Genomic DNA, 18508 nt, shown 5'->3' with positions numbered 1-18508 from the left:
TTCGGTCATTACTTTACATTGTATAAATTGAATACCCTCTATCGAAATTTGAATAGTTTACGATTGTCCAGCTAACTGCTTTATCTACACAAAAAATTGAAATATAAAAATTTACTTCATTTTTTAAAAAGGAATGGACAAATTGTTTACTCCCGTCAAAGTTGGTAGCATAACAATAAAGAACAGGTTCATGCGCTCTCCAGTTTTCATGAATGGCTGCGATGCAGATGGAATTCCGAAACAATCTTTGCTAAATTACTACAAAGATATGGCTGATGGTGGCATGGGCCTTATAATTCCAGAATACCTTTACCTTCAAAGAAGTGGACGTGCTTGTGAGGGCCAAGGCGGCATGGAGAATGAAAAACAAGCGGAGGCTTGGAGATCAACTGTGGAATACATTCACAGGGTTGGTGCCAAAACATTATTCCAAGTTTGCGATGCTGGCTTATATACAAACTTTAAGTTCACAGGTGAACAACCACGTGGACCTTCAAAATTCCAGGAAGGTTCAAGAGAAATGACTCTTATGGAGATTTCCGAAGTAATTGATAATTATAGGAAATGTGCAAAACGTCTTCAAGAGGTTGGTGTAGATGGAATAAAACTTCATGGTGCTCATGGATATTTGATATCTAGTTTCTTATCACCGATAACAAATCACAGAGAAGATCAATACGGTGGCAGCCCAGAAAACAGGAGAAGGATTCTTGTAGAAATTGTTGATGCAATCAGGAAAGAAACAGGTAAAGAATTTGTAATTGGAATCAAGATCAATGGAGATGACTGTAAACAAGGAAATCCTGGCGTAATGCCAAAAGATTTGGCCGCAACAATGGCTGCAATTCCAGAGATGGACTTATGGGAAGTTTCATGTGGTTTCCAGGAATCTTCAACTACATTAAGATCGACAAACATATTTATGCGTCGTAAGGACTTTCCGTTGAAAGAAGGCTATAACATTCCAACTCTTCCTGTTGTGAGATCCTCAACAAAGGCTGCCATTGCAGTTGTTGGTGGAATAAGAAAAGCAGAGACAATGATCAAGGCACTAAACGAAGGTGCAGATCTTATCTCTCTTGGACGTCCAACAATTGCTGATACTCATGTTGTCCAACACTTTCGTGAAGGTAAAAAGATGAAATGTATCTCATGTGGTCAGTGCATCATGAAAGATGAACATGGCGTTAAATGCTGGATATAATATTAAAAAAATTCAAACTTAATAAAAATTTATATCAATTGATAAAATTTCTTCAGTTGTTGAAGGGTTTAGTGCCGCCCAGTTGAGTATAATCCAAATTTCCGCCCATTTGCGTGAATTGTATCATTGATGATTCACGCCCGTTGTTAGAAATTTTGAATTGAAATCAGATTATTTCTTACCACTTGTCTGACATGCTATGTAAAAATCAATATATCTTTATTTTAATAGCAGAAAAGTATAGCAGCCAGATTATGTACTATATAATGATTTATATTTACTTTCTCCTAACCAAAATATATTAACTTTTGACCTTAGGATATTGGGATATAAAGCTTGGGTGTCAAAAAAATTGAATTAAAGTCAGAAAGTGGTAAGTGCATCCTTAAACATCGAAATATCTTTCATTAAATTCAAATGTTTAGAACATTGGACTTAAAAGAACATAGTCAAGTGTAGAAAACTTCTATATATAAATAGTTTATTTATTAATAAATCATACAAAAAATTTAATTAATTAAAGTTCTTCTTTTTCATTTGAAGTGTCTTTTGTTTCATTCTCATCATCAGCATTATAATCTACATCATCATAGTAATAAGTTTCTTTGCTTGAATCATTATAATCCTCATCATCATAATTTGAATCATCGTCATTTAGTATTTCATTATTTGGATCAATGGAAGCATCATACATCTTACCAGAAACAATAGAATAAGGTGTATCATCATATTCTTCATCTTCAAATTTGTTAAATCCGTAATCATAGTGATAATAATCAGTTGCACAATAAAATTCTTTCAATGCAGAAATGAGATCTTTTGAAGCATTTGTACTCGATGAGGAGTTGAGAGAACGAGCCCATTTAAGAGCTTCACAGACTTCTTTCATTCCAACAAGCTCGAATGTTGGAGTAATTCGATCTAAAAGGAAAGGGAAGTATTCTAAATTTTGTTTTTTCACTTCTTTGAAAAATTTTCGGCACCAATACTCATTTGAGACACAATTGATATGAACCATGTACGCAAAATACTGTAGAATGTTCGGCATGTCTTCAATTAGAGCGTATGCTCGAATAAAAAGCCGAAGAGGGTAAGTTTGTTCGATTATGTTTTTTTCGTACTCTCTTGAATATGTAGTGTTGAAGATTGGCTTTAATAGACCAGGATTAAACTTCTTTTTAATGCCATCATACGTAGTTAAGTTGTATTTAAAATGATAAATTTCTTCTTCGAAAGAATACGTGGATGATTCGTATGCATGCTTCAGATTTGAGTAGTATGTTTCATGATGACTAGTAATTAGTAAGTATACTCTAAATAATTCATTTAATAATTTAACATTATCTGCAAACTCAGGATTATACATCAATCCTAAAACAATGTTTGGTATTCTATCTGCTATTTTGTTTAATGCGTAGTTATTAAGTGTGCCGAACTTTAATGAAGGATTCTTTAAAATTTTGATAAATTTTCTGCATTCGCCAATGAATTCTGACTTGTAATCAACATCTTTCGTATATTCCAACATTTTTTGAAAAGATTTGTCTATATTTTCAGGAGAGATCCAATAATTTTCATTTGCAGTCGGGCCAACAATATAATGCATCACATATGCTGATGCTATACTCAACACTATGTTGCATACAATTGTTATTATTCGAGTTGTGTTAAAATAATTACGAATTTGTTCTTTCATTAATTTTTTTTGAAATTAAAAATATTTTCTATTGTTAAATATCATCTAGAATATTTATAAAATATTGTGTGCATTAATAAAAATCACATTTATTCCTAATTCATTTGATTCTTATCTGAAAGTATCGAATCCAGAGACCATAAACAACTCAAATCAAAAGCATTTCAATAGGTTGTTTTGGCTGATATATCAATAACCTAAAGTGACAAGTTATCAATGAAAGGTCAATATCATTATCCATTTTCAAGAATTTTCGTAATGCCATCATATATACATATTGTGTGAAATGCAAGATATTATCAGAACGCTTGATTTTGTATGAGTTAGAAATTATTTTTGATAAATGTGCGAGCAATGACAAAAATAATATTGAAAAGTAATGATACGCATGAATGGCAATAATTATTCATTATAATTTAAGTCATTTATCGAATGATGTTTAGAGAAAGTTCAAAGCGTCACTTTTTTGAAAAATTTCATAGAGCTTATTCAATTTTATTTTTCAGAGGTGTTACAGGAGATTTCAACTAAATCATCAGCGATTTTTATTTGAAAAATTATTTCTCTATTCCAATTCGACACTGGTGTCTATTATTTTTGGAATTATCACTTTATTGAATGGGTTGGCCGCGAAAAATTTCTCAAAAATTGAACGATCGTTTCCCCACAACTGAGATATTAAATCTAGACTAATTTGCCTTATTTATGTTAAAAGTTCACTGTTCCTCTCAATTGGTGAGCACACAACTCTCAATTATTTCTGAGAATCAAAATTTTTTTCAAATGCTGAAGTATCTGGACTCCTTCCAGATCGTTATGGTTATTTATGTAACCTTGGGTGTAGGTGCCTTTTTCGGATTCATCAAGTTCTTCACAGAAGAATCAATGAAACGCGTTCGCCGCCTTTTATTCATGATTCCAATTGCAACAATGCTCTTTTATGAGGTAGCTACTACCCCATTAAACAAAGATAGTTGGATGACATTCCTCCATGCTTTTATTATTCAGGTTTTCCTTCATTTAATCGCATATGTTTATGCAATAGTTTTCCGTTCAAACAAATCCATTATGGAAAAGTTCATTGAGGCATCTATTGCTTTCACTGAATCCGATTTCTTCTGGTATGGCTATCCATTTTCACAGATTTTATTCACTCAATCCTTCAACAACTATTCTGGCTTAGCAATGTTTGTCCAAACCCTTTGTGTTCACTCTATCCACCAGATTCTTGTATTACTTTACATCCCAGATTCTGTTGAATCGTTCAATAAAATGACAGATCCACCTCCTGATGAAGAGGTACCACTCGAACCAAAGGAGAACAAAGAGCAAGTCCAAGAAGAACCAGAAGAAGATGCTATGGAGCTCCAGGATCAAAAATCAGACTCACAAAATGAAGAACCAGCTCAAGAGAAGAAAGAAGAGCCAAAAGAAGTTGAAAAGCAGAAGAAACTCGACAAGATTGGTAATCGTTCAGTATCAGATTCCCATGAAGACTTACAAAGCTCCGATAAACAATCAGATAACAAAGATGAGAACTCATCAAGCTCAACACCAGAAGTCAAAGTTGACGAAGGAAAGGAAGTTATCAAGCCAGAAGACGTTGCAGAACCAGAGAAACCAGCTAAACGCGGTTATTCCAAATTATTCTGGTTCATTTACTCATTTATCAACCAGCACAACATCGCAGCTATTCTTGGTATCTTCTGGAGTATCGCTGTTAAGTATACAAACGTTAATATGCCAGCATTCTTAAAATCATTCTCATTCGATCTCGAAAAGGCCTCAATTTGTGCTGGTCTTTTCTGCCAAGGCATATTCATCGCTTACCATCCATTCAAAGGCTGCCCAATCGTTGATGTAATTGCTTCATGCATTGTTCACTTCATTGTCAAGCCAGTTCTGGCCATGGCCTTCTGCTGGGCACTTTCCATCGACCACACAGTTGCCAAATTCCTCATTCTCATCAATTTGGCTCCAACCGGACTTTACGCTTATACTCTTTCAGACCAGGCTGGATGGAAGACATCAATGATCACATACTCAATGTATTGGGGCATGATTTGTGTCCTCCCAGTTTATATGATCTGGATCGCTATCATTAATGAGACAGGAATGTTCCCATAAATAACGTCTAAAACATTCAAATTCCGAAATTTTCTTTCTTCCTTGTAAAATTTTAAAGCTGAAATGGAATTTTGCTCCAAATAGGATATTAAATGATACATATTTCAATCTCCTAAATCATCACTCCATCTCGTTCTCCATCTTCGTGGTGGATTCTAAGTTCGACATTTGTGTTAAAATAAATTCTCTATTTTGATAATATTATCATTTTTCATTTATCAAGATCAATATCTTGAAACAATATCATAATTTGAAATATTTTTGAATATGAAGGACTTTGAATTTATAATTCATTCATTTGGAAACTCCGATTCCTAATTCGGAGTAATAGTGTATTTAATAATCAGATGCGTTTAACACAAAACTTACATTTCTCTTGTCTGACGTGCAGAATCTTAGAAGACATTAAAAATACATGATACGATTTTTTAAAGACAAAAGCAATATATTACTTCAACTGGCAACCATGTAAGATGAATCTAACATTGCCTACCAATTTTAACTTTTTGAATCTTTGGCTCGAAGTAAAATCTATGGCTTTTAATGTTCGTTCATTTATTTAGCATGTAAGTAAATAATATAGAGTATGTTGGTTCAAGGTTTAACAATTTTTAAATTGATTAGGAAGAATTCAAGGAAATATATGCGAATAACTATAATAGATGTAGCAGGTACCTAACGTTGTAACAGATCCGAAAGAATTTAACCGCAAAAGCTTAAAAAACTGAATAGTTTTTCACCATTTTCAGTTGTCATATAAGATTTAATGAAATTTATAGTCATATCTATACTCTTCAATACTTACTTATAGTATTTTCATATGAAGATACGAATACATTTCAAACGAATAAAATATGCCATTTCAATTCTTGAGAATTTTGCAAGAGTTTGTAAAGGAAATAAAATTATTCGATATAACAAAACTTTTGATACACAAATTTTACTTGGCTAACAAATTGAATTGAGGAGCATCAATTTCAATCAAAATTCAAAAAAAGATTATGGGTGTTAACTATTGCAGAAAGGAAGTTCTTTATGGTTTTATCATAATGATGGGTTCCATAAACTTTGGTTTCACTATTGGCTTTACTTCTCCATTAGTTCCCTTTTTCCTGAAATATTGGAATACTCCAGAAATTCAAACAACATTTTCAACGTAATTCTATCGTTAGTTGCTATGTTTGGTCCATATATAGCTACATTCATGCTTAAATACCTTGGAAGAAGACCAGTTTTCTGCATTTTACAATTCATTAGTGGTGTAATTTATCTTTTAATGCTTACTGCTAATCAGACACGCTTTTGGATCTTAATCTTAATGAGAGCGCTTATGGATTTAGCCATTGGTGGTATTTCTTCAACCGCTCCTACAATGCTTGTAGAAGTTGCCCCAGAAGGACTCTCTGGATTCTTCGGCAATCTCGCACAAACTGGCATTTGCACAGGATGCATCATAGTTTACTTAGCTGGTAATTGGACAGCAAATGTTGATAAACAAGCCTACAAATGGTGGATTATCCCGATTATCACCGCAGCATTTAACTTTTTGAGCTGCTTATTGATATGGATATGCCCAGAAACAGGCCATCACGCAATGATTGCTGATCATGAAGAAATTGGCGCAACGAAAGAGAGTTTATGCCAAAAGAAGTACCTTGGAAAGCTTTTTGTTGGAGTAATGCTCATGATTATCCAACAATTTAGCGGAATTAACGCAATTGTTACAAATCTCGACGATAACTTACGTACATCCAAAGTTCCAATGGATTCTGGCATTGCATCTGCAATTTCTATGTTCATGATGGTCATTGCAGTCTTTATTGGCGGAATGCTGATTGATAAATTAGGAAGAAAGTTATTGTTTACAGCATCATGCCTTGGATGTGGAATAACATTAATTGTCTATGCCTGCTGCTACAATTATGACTGGCCATCTTGGATTGCTTTGATTTGCATCTGCCTCTACTTGTTCTTATTTGGTGTTGCTCTTGGACCTGTCCCATGGTATTGCATTCCAGAACTCTTCCCAGCGAACCTTCGTTCTCTTGGAAATTCGATAGTCAGTACAACGAATCAGCTTTTCACTTTTGTTGTCATCTTTATCTTCCCAATCATGACTGGCAAAAAGAATCCAGACACAGGAAAGTTCAGTGGCGGAATGGGCTACATGGCCACCTGTTTACTCTTTGCGTCATTCTCTATATTGGGAGGACTCTTTGGCTGGTTCATGATTACAGAGCCAGTTAAAGATATGAGTTCTTCAATTTTAGAGAGTAATAACCAATATCAATAAAATGTTTCTTTCATATTTTAAAATATTTAGTTATTATTTTAGTAATAAGTTTTGTGAAACATCAGCTCAATGAATATTTTAAAAGGCGATATCGTTTGGCCATGCAGTAGCTCCTTAAGAGTTTATTGTCTATAGACAGTCCGAAGGAGTTTCATAAATTCAATTGTCAGACTCATAGAAAAATTTGAAAAAAGCTCAGAGAAAATAGAACAAACAGATGTGTGTACATAAGATATCCAATGGTTGGTTCGAATTGTTTTGGTAAAAAACTTTGTCACTTTTTTAAACATCTAAAATCAGATCTCAATTTAATCATTGGAAACTTGAGCATCTACTGGAAATTTTTCTTTCATAACTTGTACAATAAGATGACATACGTATTCCTATTGATATTGTATGACAAATCATTTCATAAATCCTCTTGTCTCATTGGAATATCCAATCAATCAAATTAGGCGAATTGAAACCAAAAATTTGAAAAAATCCTTCGATTTAAAAGACCTGTAATATTATTATAGTGCGCCATTTTTGTGCCATTTTGTCTATAAACTTTTATTTTATTTTAATTTTTTTCATTTTATTGATTTTATGAATATTGAGGAGTTACTCCTCGTTTCATTTAGAGGAAATAATGAAGAAGTATTTGAAGCACAGAATCAATTACTCTCTCTTCCACTAAACGAATCAGTCTTAATAAGCTTTTTAAATATTATATCAAACACAAAGAACGATGAATTACTACGGACAGCAGCTGTTATAAGAATTAAGCAAATTTTATTCGATAATATCCAGCTAATTTTTCAAGATTCAATTTCAAATATTCTCAAACAATGGATTGTTGATATTTTTCAGACAAAAATATACGAATTGATTCCTTCAATCTTAGAAATTTCCCGAATTGTTGTTCAAAAATTGTTTTTCACGGAAAATTGGCCAGATTTTCCACAAATATCATTGCCATCGATTGCATTAGTATGGTCTCTACTAAGCTATTTCAAATTTAATACAGATCCTCAATTAGATCCTAGTTTTATTACAGATTTTTTACAAATTTATACACAATCAATAAATGAATTATCAATTACAGACAAAACACTATTATTTAGATGTGCCAGTTACATTTCCATTTTAAATTTACCAGAATTTTTCCAATATGATCATAATTCATTATCTCTTTGGATTTCTCAAATTGACAGCATAATTCATAACGAGAATATTGAAGATGAAGATTTTGTTCATTTTGCATTCAAATTTTACAGTCAAATTGTTGATTATGAAGATTTTGTTTCATTTGAAGAAGTTTTTAAGATTTTAAACAAAGCAATTGAAGTTACACGATTAACAAATAATGCAATATTATTACATTATTCTTTTAGTCTTATTAAAAGGTGTTTAAAAAGATCAGATATTTTTCAACACATTTCGATGGAAGAAATCATTACTCAATTCATTTTACCATCATTTGAATTTACAGAATATGATTTTAATCTCGCAGAGTATTATCCAAAAGAATTTGCTTTATCTAATTTTGTTTTTGATTCCGAAATATATGACAGAAAAAATCTTGCAGCATATTTATCATTTTCTTTATGTAAATATCCTGGTTATGCAGATCTTCTTTTTAACATTGCACAGCAAAATATGTCATTAGATAATATTATAATTTACTTACAAGGTATTATAACAGTTATTAATAAAATAAATAAAGAAATTGTTTCTCAATTTATTAATCAAACATTTGAATTATGTTTGTCAGAAGATCCATTAATAAAAAGCTGTTATTTTGCATTATTAACTCATATTCATGGTATAGAACTTGATAGTTCAATCATTTGTGCATGCTTAGAATCAATAAATGATGAACACATTTATACTGGATTTTATGCTTTATCTGCATTTTGTTCATTATTACAAGAATCTTCAGAAGAAACAGTTAAAATGATTGTTGAAAATTACAAGGATAATATTGAAGGAATTTTAGAGATATTTCTTAATAATTTGTCAATGTTTGGATCAAATATCATGCTGCGAAATTCAAATACATTAATAAGAGCTTTTAATGAATATATTATTCCATATTTGGAAGAGTTTTGTTGTGGAGTTAATCAAATGTTACCTGATTTACTTTTAAATGTAAAAGAAGACTTTTACATGATTGATTACGCAATGGAAGACTTCAAAGATTTCATTAATTCAATCAATGCTTTTATTGATGATAATTCACTAATTTATATAGATTTTATCAGCTCAATTATGTCAATTTATGATGAATTTGATGATGAGTATTCTGCTAAAGGTTGTTTAATTGACTTTATTGAGCTCTTGATTTCAAAAATTTCAACTTTTTCTAATGATATCTTTGAAATCATTCACCCAATATTTAATATTGATGATGAATTTAATATGGAAAGTATCGTATGCCTTTGTAGAACACTTCTAATTCGAATGAAAGAAATTAATGATTTTTATTCCGAATTAATTGATTTTGTATTCAATGTAGCTGCTAAATTCGAAAGCAAAAATGAAGATATTGCAATCGATTGCCTTTATTCTCTAATAATGACAACTCGCAATGAAGATATTTATAATTATATATTGAATAATCTAGGAAAATGGGAAGCAAATGATAAAATCTATGATTTGATATCTTCATTAATAATTTGTAATCCCACTGCTATTTATCAAATGCTTTATGAAATGATTAATCAAAAAATCGAGTTTTTGCAATCAGCAGCCATTTTGAAACTTCTACCAATCATTGACAGCGAAGACATAAAATTGAACTACTTAATCATCATAACAGAGAATATTAAACAAGATGTAAAAAATAGCAATGTTGATAGCATTGATTTTGAGGAAAACAAACTAGAAAATATATGTAAGGAGTTGCACGGAATACTATCGAACTTAAAAATGAACAATTCCACATTATTTGATAAATATAATGAAGCTACTTTCCCATTTATGGAAGAAACACTACAGAAGTATATATAAATATTTTTGTTTTTTAAAGCTAAATTTTGTTTGTTTGATTTTGAAATTGAATTTTTTTGAATAAGGTAAATTGACAAATCAACGGCACATAGATAATATATGCTTTGTGGTATATAATTATGGTTGAATTAACAAGATTTATCAAAATTTAGCGTAAATTCAGTTGATATCAAGTTTTTGATGGATGAACTGCATTTGTTGTACTTATCTTATTTTGAATATTGATTTATTTTTGAAAAATTTACTCTTGAAATTATATAAAAATTTTGAGTTCAATAACAGAGCTACAACGCGATCAACAGACGAATAAAAAGAGGTCTATTATTCTCACTTATTCATCTGAGAGAGCGTTCAAATCATTACTACCGTTTTACAGCAAGATTAATGATGATTCTTCATCAACTGACTTTGTAAGAGGCGTAATACTAGTAGCAACAATCGCAATACTTTTCATTTATGTAATAGACATATTCCCTGTCGATGTTCCAGATGGAGTTAGAGGCTATTTATCTTGGGCTCAAGATTTTTATCATATTATTTCCATCGATTACGCTTTAATTGATAGCAACTTATTCATTTCACCATACTTATTCATAACTGTTGTACTTGTAGTGCTTTATACGATTTATTACGCTTGTATTATACATTTCTTCGTTTCAAAGTATTTAAATAAGTTAATGACAGCGTATTTAGCAGTTCTACCAGGATTATTCCATATTTTAATCTTCATTTTCACGTTATGTTCAGCATGCGTTGCAATTACAACTCCAACAGTTATTGTATCGAATAAAAGTGTCCGGGCGGTATCAGTTATATGTTTCATCTACTGTTTTCCAGGAATTTTAATCGGAGTTATCGGAGATGCCTTATTAATCAAAGTTCAAACGAAAAGATCTATAATAAATCCATACGCCTGCTTCCAGTTCCTATTTATTTTCGGAATTACCCTTGTTGTCAAAATTTTTCAACAATATCCAAATTTTCGACACTTATCTTTAACGTATGTAATATTTTCTGGACTACTGGTTTTCTTCTTCATCAAGAAACCTTTCACTTGCATGCTAATGCAGAGAATAGTTTTGAATTTTCTCTCATTAAATATGTTTTTCAACAGTATTTTAACGACGATCCTCACTTATTACGACAAATACTCGTTCTACTCTTTACATCTAGCAGGACTAGTCCTCATTTTCGTGTCGTTAATCATTTCTTTGTTATATCAACTTTTTGTGTTTTGGAAAGCCAGAAAATTTGAATACACTCCTGAAAATATTAGGAATTCTAAGATATCTTCGTCGGTTTTTCATGGTCTTATTGGTTTAAGACAAAAATATGTTTCAATAACTCCAGAAATGTTCGACGCAGTGAGAGAAAAATGGCCGGACGCGATAGAACTCCATCTTTTCCTCTTCGCGCTTTCGATTTCTGAGTCAAATACATTATTAAAACGTCAAGATATCTTTTCATCACTTTCTTGCCTCTCAAAACGTTCTTTCTTCAATGAACTTTATTTCTTATTAACATTGGATATCTATAGTAAGTACAACGATGATGATTCCACCTCATTACAAAAATTTTCTTATATTGAAAGCCTGGAAACGGTCACAGAGCTAATGAACCGGTACTGGAACTACATATTATACGATAACGCGTCATTATCTCAGAACATGGTCTACGAAATGTACACAAAAGTCGAAAGATTCAAAAAATTGTATCAAAATTTGTCAGAATTTGAGAAACAGTTCAAGTTCTTCAGATTACCATATTATATGTTCATCAGTAAGATCAGTTGCGAGTACGAAGAGCTAAAAGACGTCACGATTTCGTCTGTTCAAGAAGGAGTTCGTTCTTATGAGTGGATTGCGATGGACGATGCTGAATTCGTCAATGGAAAATTCAAGTTGAACGCCAACCAGTTCGGAAGTACTTCTTATCAAGAGAATGAACCATTTTTGAATCCTGACAAAGTATTATATTCCCAAAGAGGCGAGAAATTCGGCCATAAGTACACATTAGCTGAGTTCATCATAACTCTGTTAACGATCATTGTTCCTTTTGGTATTTGCGTGTGGAGTGGATTTTTATACTCAAGATTCATTTACAAACTGGACGCAAAGAGCTTTTATGAGATCAACCAATTTACTTATGTTTATTCCACCATCGAGAAGTTCTTTTGGGACATATTTTTGAACAAAACAAATAATGTTTCAATAAGTTACGATTCAATCCATCAACTACTCAATGAAACAACTGTTAATGAGAGTCACAACTTCAATACCAAGAGTTGGCTCAAAACTCAGCCAAATATTTATATTAATTTCAAATCTATGATGGCTGCTGCTCATAAAGTAGTTTACATGCTTCCAGATTATTCATACGAGCAAATAGTTCAATCAGGAAACTTCACATTAGTTACAAATACATTACAATTTTTAACAGATTATTTATTCCACAGAGGATATAGTTTAATTGATGGATATCATAGTCTGATTGTTTCTCATGAGAAATCCACTAAAGTTATCTTCCTTGTCCTTGAAATTTCCTTTGGAGTGATGTTGGTCTGTTTCATTGGCATTCATATTTCATTGCATATTAAATTTAAGCTATTGTTCTCTCAGCCTTTGCTTCTAAAGAAGAAAATTGTCAACCAGATTTTGAAATCAAATTCAAATTCTCCCAACAACGTTTCGAAGAGGTTCAAATCTGATACTCCTTTCATTAACTTCTTCACCAGGCAATTATTATCCCATCTTATCTCTATAATTTGCAGTTTCTTTTTCGCATTTTGTTGTTCAGGCATTTCACTGTTAGTTTCTCGCCACATTTATGCGAGATACAAATTTATCATGGCCTGTACATCACTTCCTTCCCTCAAAGTTGCGACATTACTCACATTAACCGCAAGTTCCCTCGCAACACAAGAAAACAGAGATTACAAGGAGCATCTGGACTACTACAGAATGGAATGTGGCGCAATTTTAGGCATAGTTTTCCCTATTTTTACGGAAGATTTCAATTCATCCGGAGATTTAGCCCCGAATTACCTTATTTACATAGAATCCCCTGAAGTTTTGAGGCTCACAAGAGACAAAGAAGGCGCCAAATACCTCGTAACTAACTCAGCTTTGACAAAATTGATCACTGACAGCGTAGATGTCCTCAAGAACCCTTCACTTTTGATCTCTTGTCTCAAGATTCAAGCTTCCCATAGACAGGAGAACGAAACTTTGCTGTTCTCTCTTGAAATGGAAAATTCATGGAAATGGGAAGAAGGAGTTGCCTACTTATACAGCTCTTTTACTCTTCTTTTCGTGGTTTTCTCCATTCTTACCTTCATTTTCTGCACGAATTCCATCATAAAAGTCCACAACGCGGTAAAATTTTTCGCAAGGTTCATAAACACTTTGCCAGAGAAAGTTCCATGGGATGATGGAAAAGTAATGAAGTGTATTCCTTTCCCGCACGAAACAATCTCAACAAGAGCGCTCAAAGCGATGCCAGTTGGAGTTTTCGCGACAGATTCGAAAGGAATTGTTATTTCCGCGAATTGGGCAGCTACGAATTTCTTCCCTGAATCGATTATTATTGGTCAACCTCTTGGAGAACTACCAACACAAAGAGTTCTTCCAAGTGGCCAAACACAGCACTTCAAGATCGATACAACTTCAGCGAGAAGTTACATTCCAAATGTAAAGAAATCGATGAAAATCACCGTAATTAAAGATATTACGACAATGCACGCATTGAAAGCAGAGTTTACAAGGATAACTAAACAATTGGCAACATTGAATGACAGTTTCTTCCCTTCATCTGTTTCGACAAACAAAGATGGATGTACTTACGCCGAATCTGTTTGTTCTGTTGATGTTTATTTCCCTGATGCTAGTGATGTAGTTGAAAACCAACAATTTGGAGACAAAATGAAGGAATTCGCTGATAGATACAGAACAATGTTTTCATATAATAATTTCCAATGGAGTTTCAACTTCGTTTTCACTACTTATGGAACATTTTCATGCGACAACCAACACTTTAAAGATGCGATTTCTTTCACTTTGCACATCCTTTCTGAAAGAGATGACGTAAGAGTTGGTGTCTCAGGAAGTGATGGAGCTTTCGTTTTAGTTAATAGAACAACTATCCATGGTTTGTTAGTTATGTCTCCTTCTCTTCCAACAGCAAATGCACTGACTAAATACTCAAAAGTTGGAGGAGTTGCTGTTGATTGGAGAGTCATCAAAATGATATCAAACAGTGAAATAGAAGTTGATACATTACAGAAAGCTTATATATTCGGAAGAGAGATTGAGTATATGGTATTTCCTGATGGAAATTCACTTTCTTTGTTTATTAATTCTTAATTTATTTTTATTTTTTTTGTTATAAATGTAAAGTTATTTATTTATTATGAGTTTAAAAGTTAAATATTCTTTAGCCTTAGTATTATAATAATCAAATTGGAAATAAAGTTGGAATTTTAATTTCGAGCCATATCAGAAAACTGGATTAAAATGAACATCTAATTTTTTAACAAAATGTTTTATAATACTCATATCCATGAAATCGATTAGATTATCAAAATAATTTTTGAAATTTATGTGAATATTTCGAATTTAGCATATGAATGATGTTAACTTATCTATTTTGTGAACATACAATAGAGTGAAGCTTATAAAAATTAATATTTTCCATTGATAAAAAGTTCATAAAAATAATTTTGAAATAGTTCAAAATAAGAAAGATGTTTATAATAATTTACCATCCATCACCGAATGTGTCTCCACCCCATGTTCTTCTAGCATCACCGTATCTGAAGAATCTTTCTCTCTTCTTGAGTCTTTCGACTTGGTCAAGAGATAATTCGAAATCTAAGTGATTGTTCTTGTAGATTCTTTCTGGAGTGATAGACTTAGCAAGGAGAGAAGCACCTGGCTCGATAGTAAGAAGGAACTTAAGTGCAACTTCGCCAACTGTCTTTCCTGTTTCAGTGGCAATCTGGTTGAGAACTTCATCCTTCAGTAAAACTGGGGAATCTGGGATCTTAGAGTCTGCAGAACCTAATGTAGAGTATCCAGTTAAGATGATACCTTCTTCATGAAGATATCTTCTAAGTGGTGCTTGTTGCATGTAAATGTGGAATTCGCATTGATCTGTGTATGGCTTGATCTTGATATCAGAGTTTTTAAGACGTTCTAATTGGTTAACTGTGAAGTTTGAAACACCAATGCGCTTTGTTAAACCAAGTTCAACAAGCTTTTCCATGGCCTTCCATGTGTCAACAATAGATGTTGTATGATCGAAGGTTCCTTCCTTTTCAGCAACCTCTGGTGGATGGAATTGGCATGGCCAGTGAACAAGATAAAGATCAAGATAGTCAAGACCAAGATCTTTGAGTGTTTGGCGGCATGCTGGTTCAACTTGCTCTGGTTTGTGCTTGTCATTCCATAATTTGGATGTAATCCAAAGCTGTTCACGCTTGATGCCTAATTCCCAAAGCTTCTTGAATGCTTGGCCAACGATATCTTCGTTGCCATAAACTGCAGCGCAATCGATGTGGACGTAGCCTGCTTCTTTTACGGCATAAACAATTGCGTTGATGAGATCTTCTGAACGTGGTGATTTCCATGTTCCAAGGCCGATTGTTGGAATACGATTCATTTAAAGTGAAGTCACTAATTTCTTTCATTACTGAAATAAAATTGTGAGGGATAAAAATTTTCTGGATATTCGCCCTTGGATAATTGTTTGCTATAATCGCCTCTTGCAATTGGTAAAGTTTGGGAAATTATCGAAATTGAATACTATTCAATTTTGATAATATTTGATGGTCATTATTCAATTTCGATAATTCAGGTTTTATACCTAATTCAATTTTATGTTCGCTTGGTGTTTCCAAGCTAGGAATTGACTTATATTGCCGAATCAGCAAATTTTAACATAAAAGTAAATTAAAAATCAAAATTGCCAACGTTTTATCACGCCAATTATAAGGAGTGGATAGTATGATTATAGAAATAAGGAAAACTCATTCATATGTCTTCATTTTCCAATTAGAATTGCAAATATTTAATTTTCCGAAATATATTTATGATCTGCTAATGTCATTTAAACTCTTGAAATAATTGGTCATAAAAAATCAAAATATGCACGCATACCAAATGAATATCAATCAAAATTGATTTCGAAAAACAAATGTTGATAATTTATCCACTACTCAGGGAATAAATAATATTACTGATGTATAATATAATGGCAAATATATTACTCGAATTCTAATCTATTTCTCAAAAATTATTGTTTTTCACTTTTATTTGAAGAAGCGATTAAGAAATTCATGAACCCTTACACTTATATAATGAATGAGAATCATTATTTTTCTTTATTATGTGTTTCATTTTTTGTTGGAGATCGTTATTGAATGAGTGAAGAAAATTCAACACGAATTGTAACTCCAAACGAAGAAGAAGTTTTTCCCGCAACAAAACCTGATATTATCATGCGCATGTATAAAAAAGAACTAGAAGAAAAAGAATTACTCGAAAAATTTCAAAAATTCGTTACTACACCTATAATACCAATATTCAAAGCTCATGTCGAAGAAATCAAAAATGTACAAGGAATTGCCGATCTTATTGTTCATGGAAGAAAAACTCTGGAAATTAAGGAAAAAGTTCTGCTAGAGTTCGAAGAAAACATCAAACCTGGCAACCTTGTAGGTCCAATTGGTAACTGGAGTGCATTAGTACCACAAATTGTTCACGATTTCTTATTATTCTTTCATCATTACTATTTATTCGCGGATCAGTTCCTTGGATTGGGTATAGAGTACTCAGAAGTTCAAGGTATATTCGATAAACTACCCGAACAAATCGGATTTCCAATTGATAAAATTTTAATATATTTCGTACGTTATCCAGTTCGTTTTAAAGCACGATTACAAGCTCTTCAAAACGCTACAGAACCTGCGCATGCTGATTTTAAGAAAATCGGAGGTTTAATCGATCAAATCAACGCTGGACTTTCAAAAATTGATTCAGCTACATCAGATGGACATCCGCCGAAGATACAAACCTATGATTTAGCATTTAAATCCAATAATTGTCCATACGGATGCATGGTTTCTGTTACATCAGCTACTCCTAACTTAGTTAAGGAGCCAACTAAAGGATTAGTTATATCAAAGATATCAGCTAAAAGCCAAACAAACGATACTCAAATCCAAGCTGAAATTGAGGCGAATAAAATTACAAAACACCGAAATGTCATGAAAATGATAGCTCTCCTTGAAGATGAACTATTTTGGTATATTCTTTGGCCAGATACAGACGGTTATACGCTCAAAGATCTCATTTCAAACCAAAAGAATATTATTGAAGAGGCTGCAAGGCCAATCTTTAGACAAATGATGCTTGCTCTTCAACATATACATAGTTGTGATATTGTTCTAAATAATATCACTCCGAAAACTATTGTTTTTTACAAAAATACTGTCAGATTTACAAACTTTTCAACTTGTAGATTTGCAGAGAAGTCAGACATGAACGAGACATATTTCCTTAGGACTCCTTACGCGTCACCAGAAAGTTTCACTAAGAAACCATATAATGGAATGCTCAGTGATATTTGGTCATGCGGAGTTATTCTCTACGAAATGCTTTCAGGAAAATATCCATTTGGAGGAAGTTCCCACGAACAATTTGCAGAGAAAGTTAAGAAAGGAAACGTGATTTATCCGAAAGCTTTCTCTAGCCAAGTCATTCAGCTGTTGAAAGGAATTTTCTCAACTGTTCCTAGTGAAAGATTCTCAATTGAACAGATACTTTCACATCCTTGGCTGCTGAAGACTGAAGAAGTTCCTATTTCAAATATTTGCAAGGTTGGTTTTGCAAAAAAGCAATAAAATAAATATTCTGTATTGTTGTTTTTAAATCTATATTCTCAAGTATACTTGATTTTTTCTCTAATACATATATGATAGACTTTATATTACATGTTGCTAGACTATCAGCTTTGGTAACACAAAAACATCTTATAACAGTTGAAACATAGAAAAAAAAAATCAATTACCAATTTTCGAATTTCAATTTTTTTTTGGAACTTTGGACATCTCAATCATGCAATTCTATATTCTCTTAAGAGGAAACTGTCTATAGAATTATGTATACATATAACTTGTTCGAAAACATATAACTAT

The 18508-nt window shown here is 32.4% G+C and overlaps 8 protein-coding genes across 8 annotated transcripts, besides 1 other annotated feature; 6 read left to right on the top strand and 2 right to left on the bottom strand.

Annotated features, from left to right (window-relative positions):
* Positions 1 to 133: 133 nt before the first annotated feature.
* TVAGG3_0995740 (FMN binding) lies at positions 134 to 1214 on the top strand (the record flags this gene model as incomplete). The annotated part of the gene is made up of 1 exon (XM_001310760.1): positions 134 to 1204. The coding sequence occupies one exon, from the start codon at positions 134 to 136 to the stop codon at positions 1202 to 1204; it is 1071 nt and encodes a 356-aa protein (XP_001310761.1).
* A 349-nt stretch (positions 1215 to 1563) lies between these two features.
* Positions 1564 to 1593: a mobile genetic element.
* A 128-nt stretch (positions 1594 to 1721) lies between these two features.
* TVAGG3_0995720 (uncharacterized protein) lies at positions 1722 to 2732 on the bottom strand (the record flags this gene model as incomplete). The annotated part of the gene is made up of 1 exon (XM_001310759.1): positions 1722 to 2732. The coding sequence occupies one exon, from the start codon at positions 2730 to 2732 to the stop codon at positions 1722 to 1724; it is 1011 nt and encodes a 336-aa protein (XP_001310760.1).
* Positions 2733 to 3672: 940 nt separating this feature from the next.
* TVAGG3_0995710 (auxin efflux carrier component 1B-related family) lies at positions 3673 to 5200 on the top strand (the record flags this gene model as incomplete). The annotated part of the gene is made up of 1 exon (XM_001310758.1): positions 3684 to 5027. The coding sequence occupies one exon, from the start codon at positions 3684 to 3686 to the stop codon at positions 5025 to 5027; it is 1344 nt and encodes a 447-aa protein (XP_001310759.1).
* Positions 5201 to 5945: 745 nt separating this feature from the next.
* On the top strand, positions 5946 to 7840 carry TVAGG3_0995700 (major facilitator superfamily transporter; the record flags this gene model as incomplete). The annotated part of the gene is made up of 1 exon (XM_001312251.2): positions 6205 to 7320. One exon carries the CDS (start codon positions 6205 to 6207, stop codon positions 7318 to 7320), a length of 1116 nt encoding a protein of 371 aa, XP_001312252.2.
* A 68-nt stretch (positions 7841 to 7908) lies between these two features.
* TVAGG3_0995690 (armadillo (ARM) repeat-containing protein family) lies at positions 7909 to 10314 on the top strand (the record flags this gene model as incomplete). The annotated part of the gene is made up of 1 exon (XM_001310756.1): positions 7909 to 10314. The coding sequence occupies one exon, from the start codon at positions 7909 to 7911 to the stop codon at positions 10312 to 10314; it is 2406 nt and encodes an 801-aa protein (XP_001310757.1).
* A 270-nt stretch (positions 10315 to 10584) lies between these two features.
* Positions 10585 to 14713, top strand: TVAGG3_0995680 (uncharacterized protein; the record flags this gene model as incomplete). The annotated part of the gene is made up of 1 exon (XM_001310755.1): positions 11667 to 14675. One exon carries the CDS (start codon positions 11667 to 11669, stop codon positions 14673 to 14675), a length of 3009 nt encoding a protein of 1002 aa, XP_001310756.1.
* Positions 14714 to 14974: 261 nt separating this feature from the next.
* On the bottom strand, positions 14975 to 15986 carry TVAGG3_0995670 (oxidoreductase protein; the record flags this gene model as incomplete). The annotated part of the gene is made up of 1 exon (XM_001310754.2): positions 15070 to 15972. One exon carries the CDS (start codon positions 15970 to 15972, stop codon positions 15070 to 15072), a length of 903 nt encoding a protein of 300 aa, XP_001310755.1.
* Positions 15987 to 16723: 737 nt separating this feature from the next.
* TVAGG3_0995660 (protein serine/threonine kinase protein) lies at positions 16724 to 18362 on the top strand (the record flags this gene model as incomplete). Its single annotated transcript, XM_001310753.1, has 1 exon — positions 16733 to 18214. The coding sequence occupies one exon, from the start codon at positions 16733 to 16735 to the stop codon at positions 18212 to 18214; it is 1482 nt and encodes a 493-aa protein (XP_001310754.1).
* Between the last annotated feature and the right edge of the window lie 146 nt (positions 18363 to 18508).

The sequence above is a fragment of the Trichomonas vaginalis genome, chromosome I, assembly GCF_026262505.1.
Source record: "Trichomonas vaginalis G3 chromosome I, whole genome shotgun sequence".
Taxonomy (NCBI): domain Eukaryota; phylum Parabasalia; order Trichomonadida; family Trichomonadidae; genus Trichomonas; species Trichomonas vaginalis.
The sequence above is the reverse complement of the archived record's forward strand: the minus strand, read 5'-3'. Positions and strand labels throughout refer to the sequence as shown.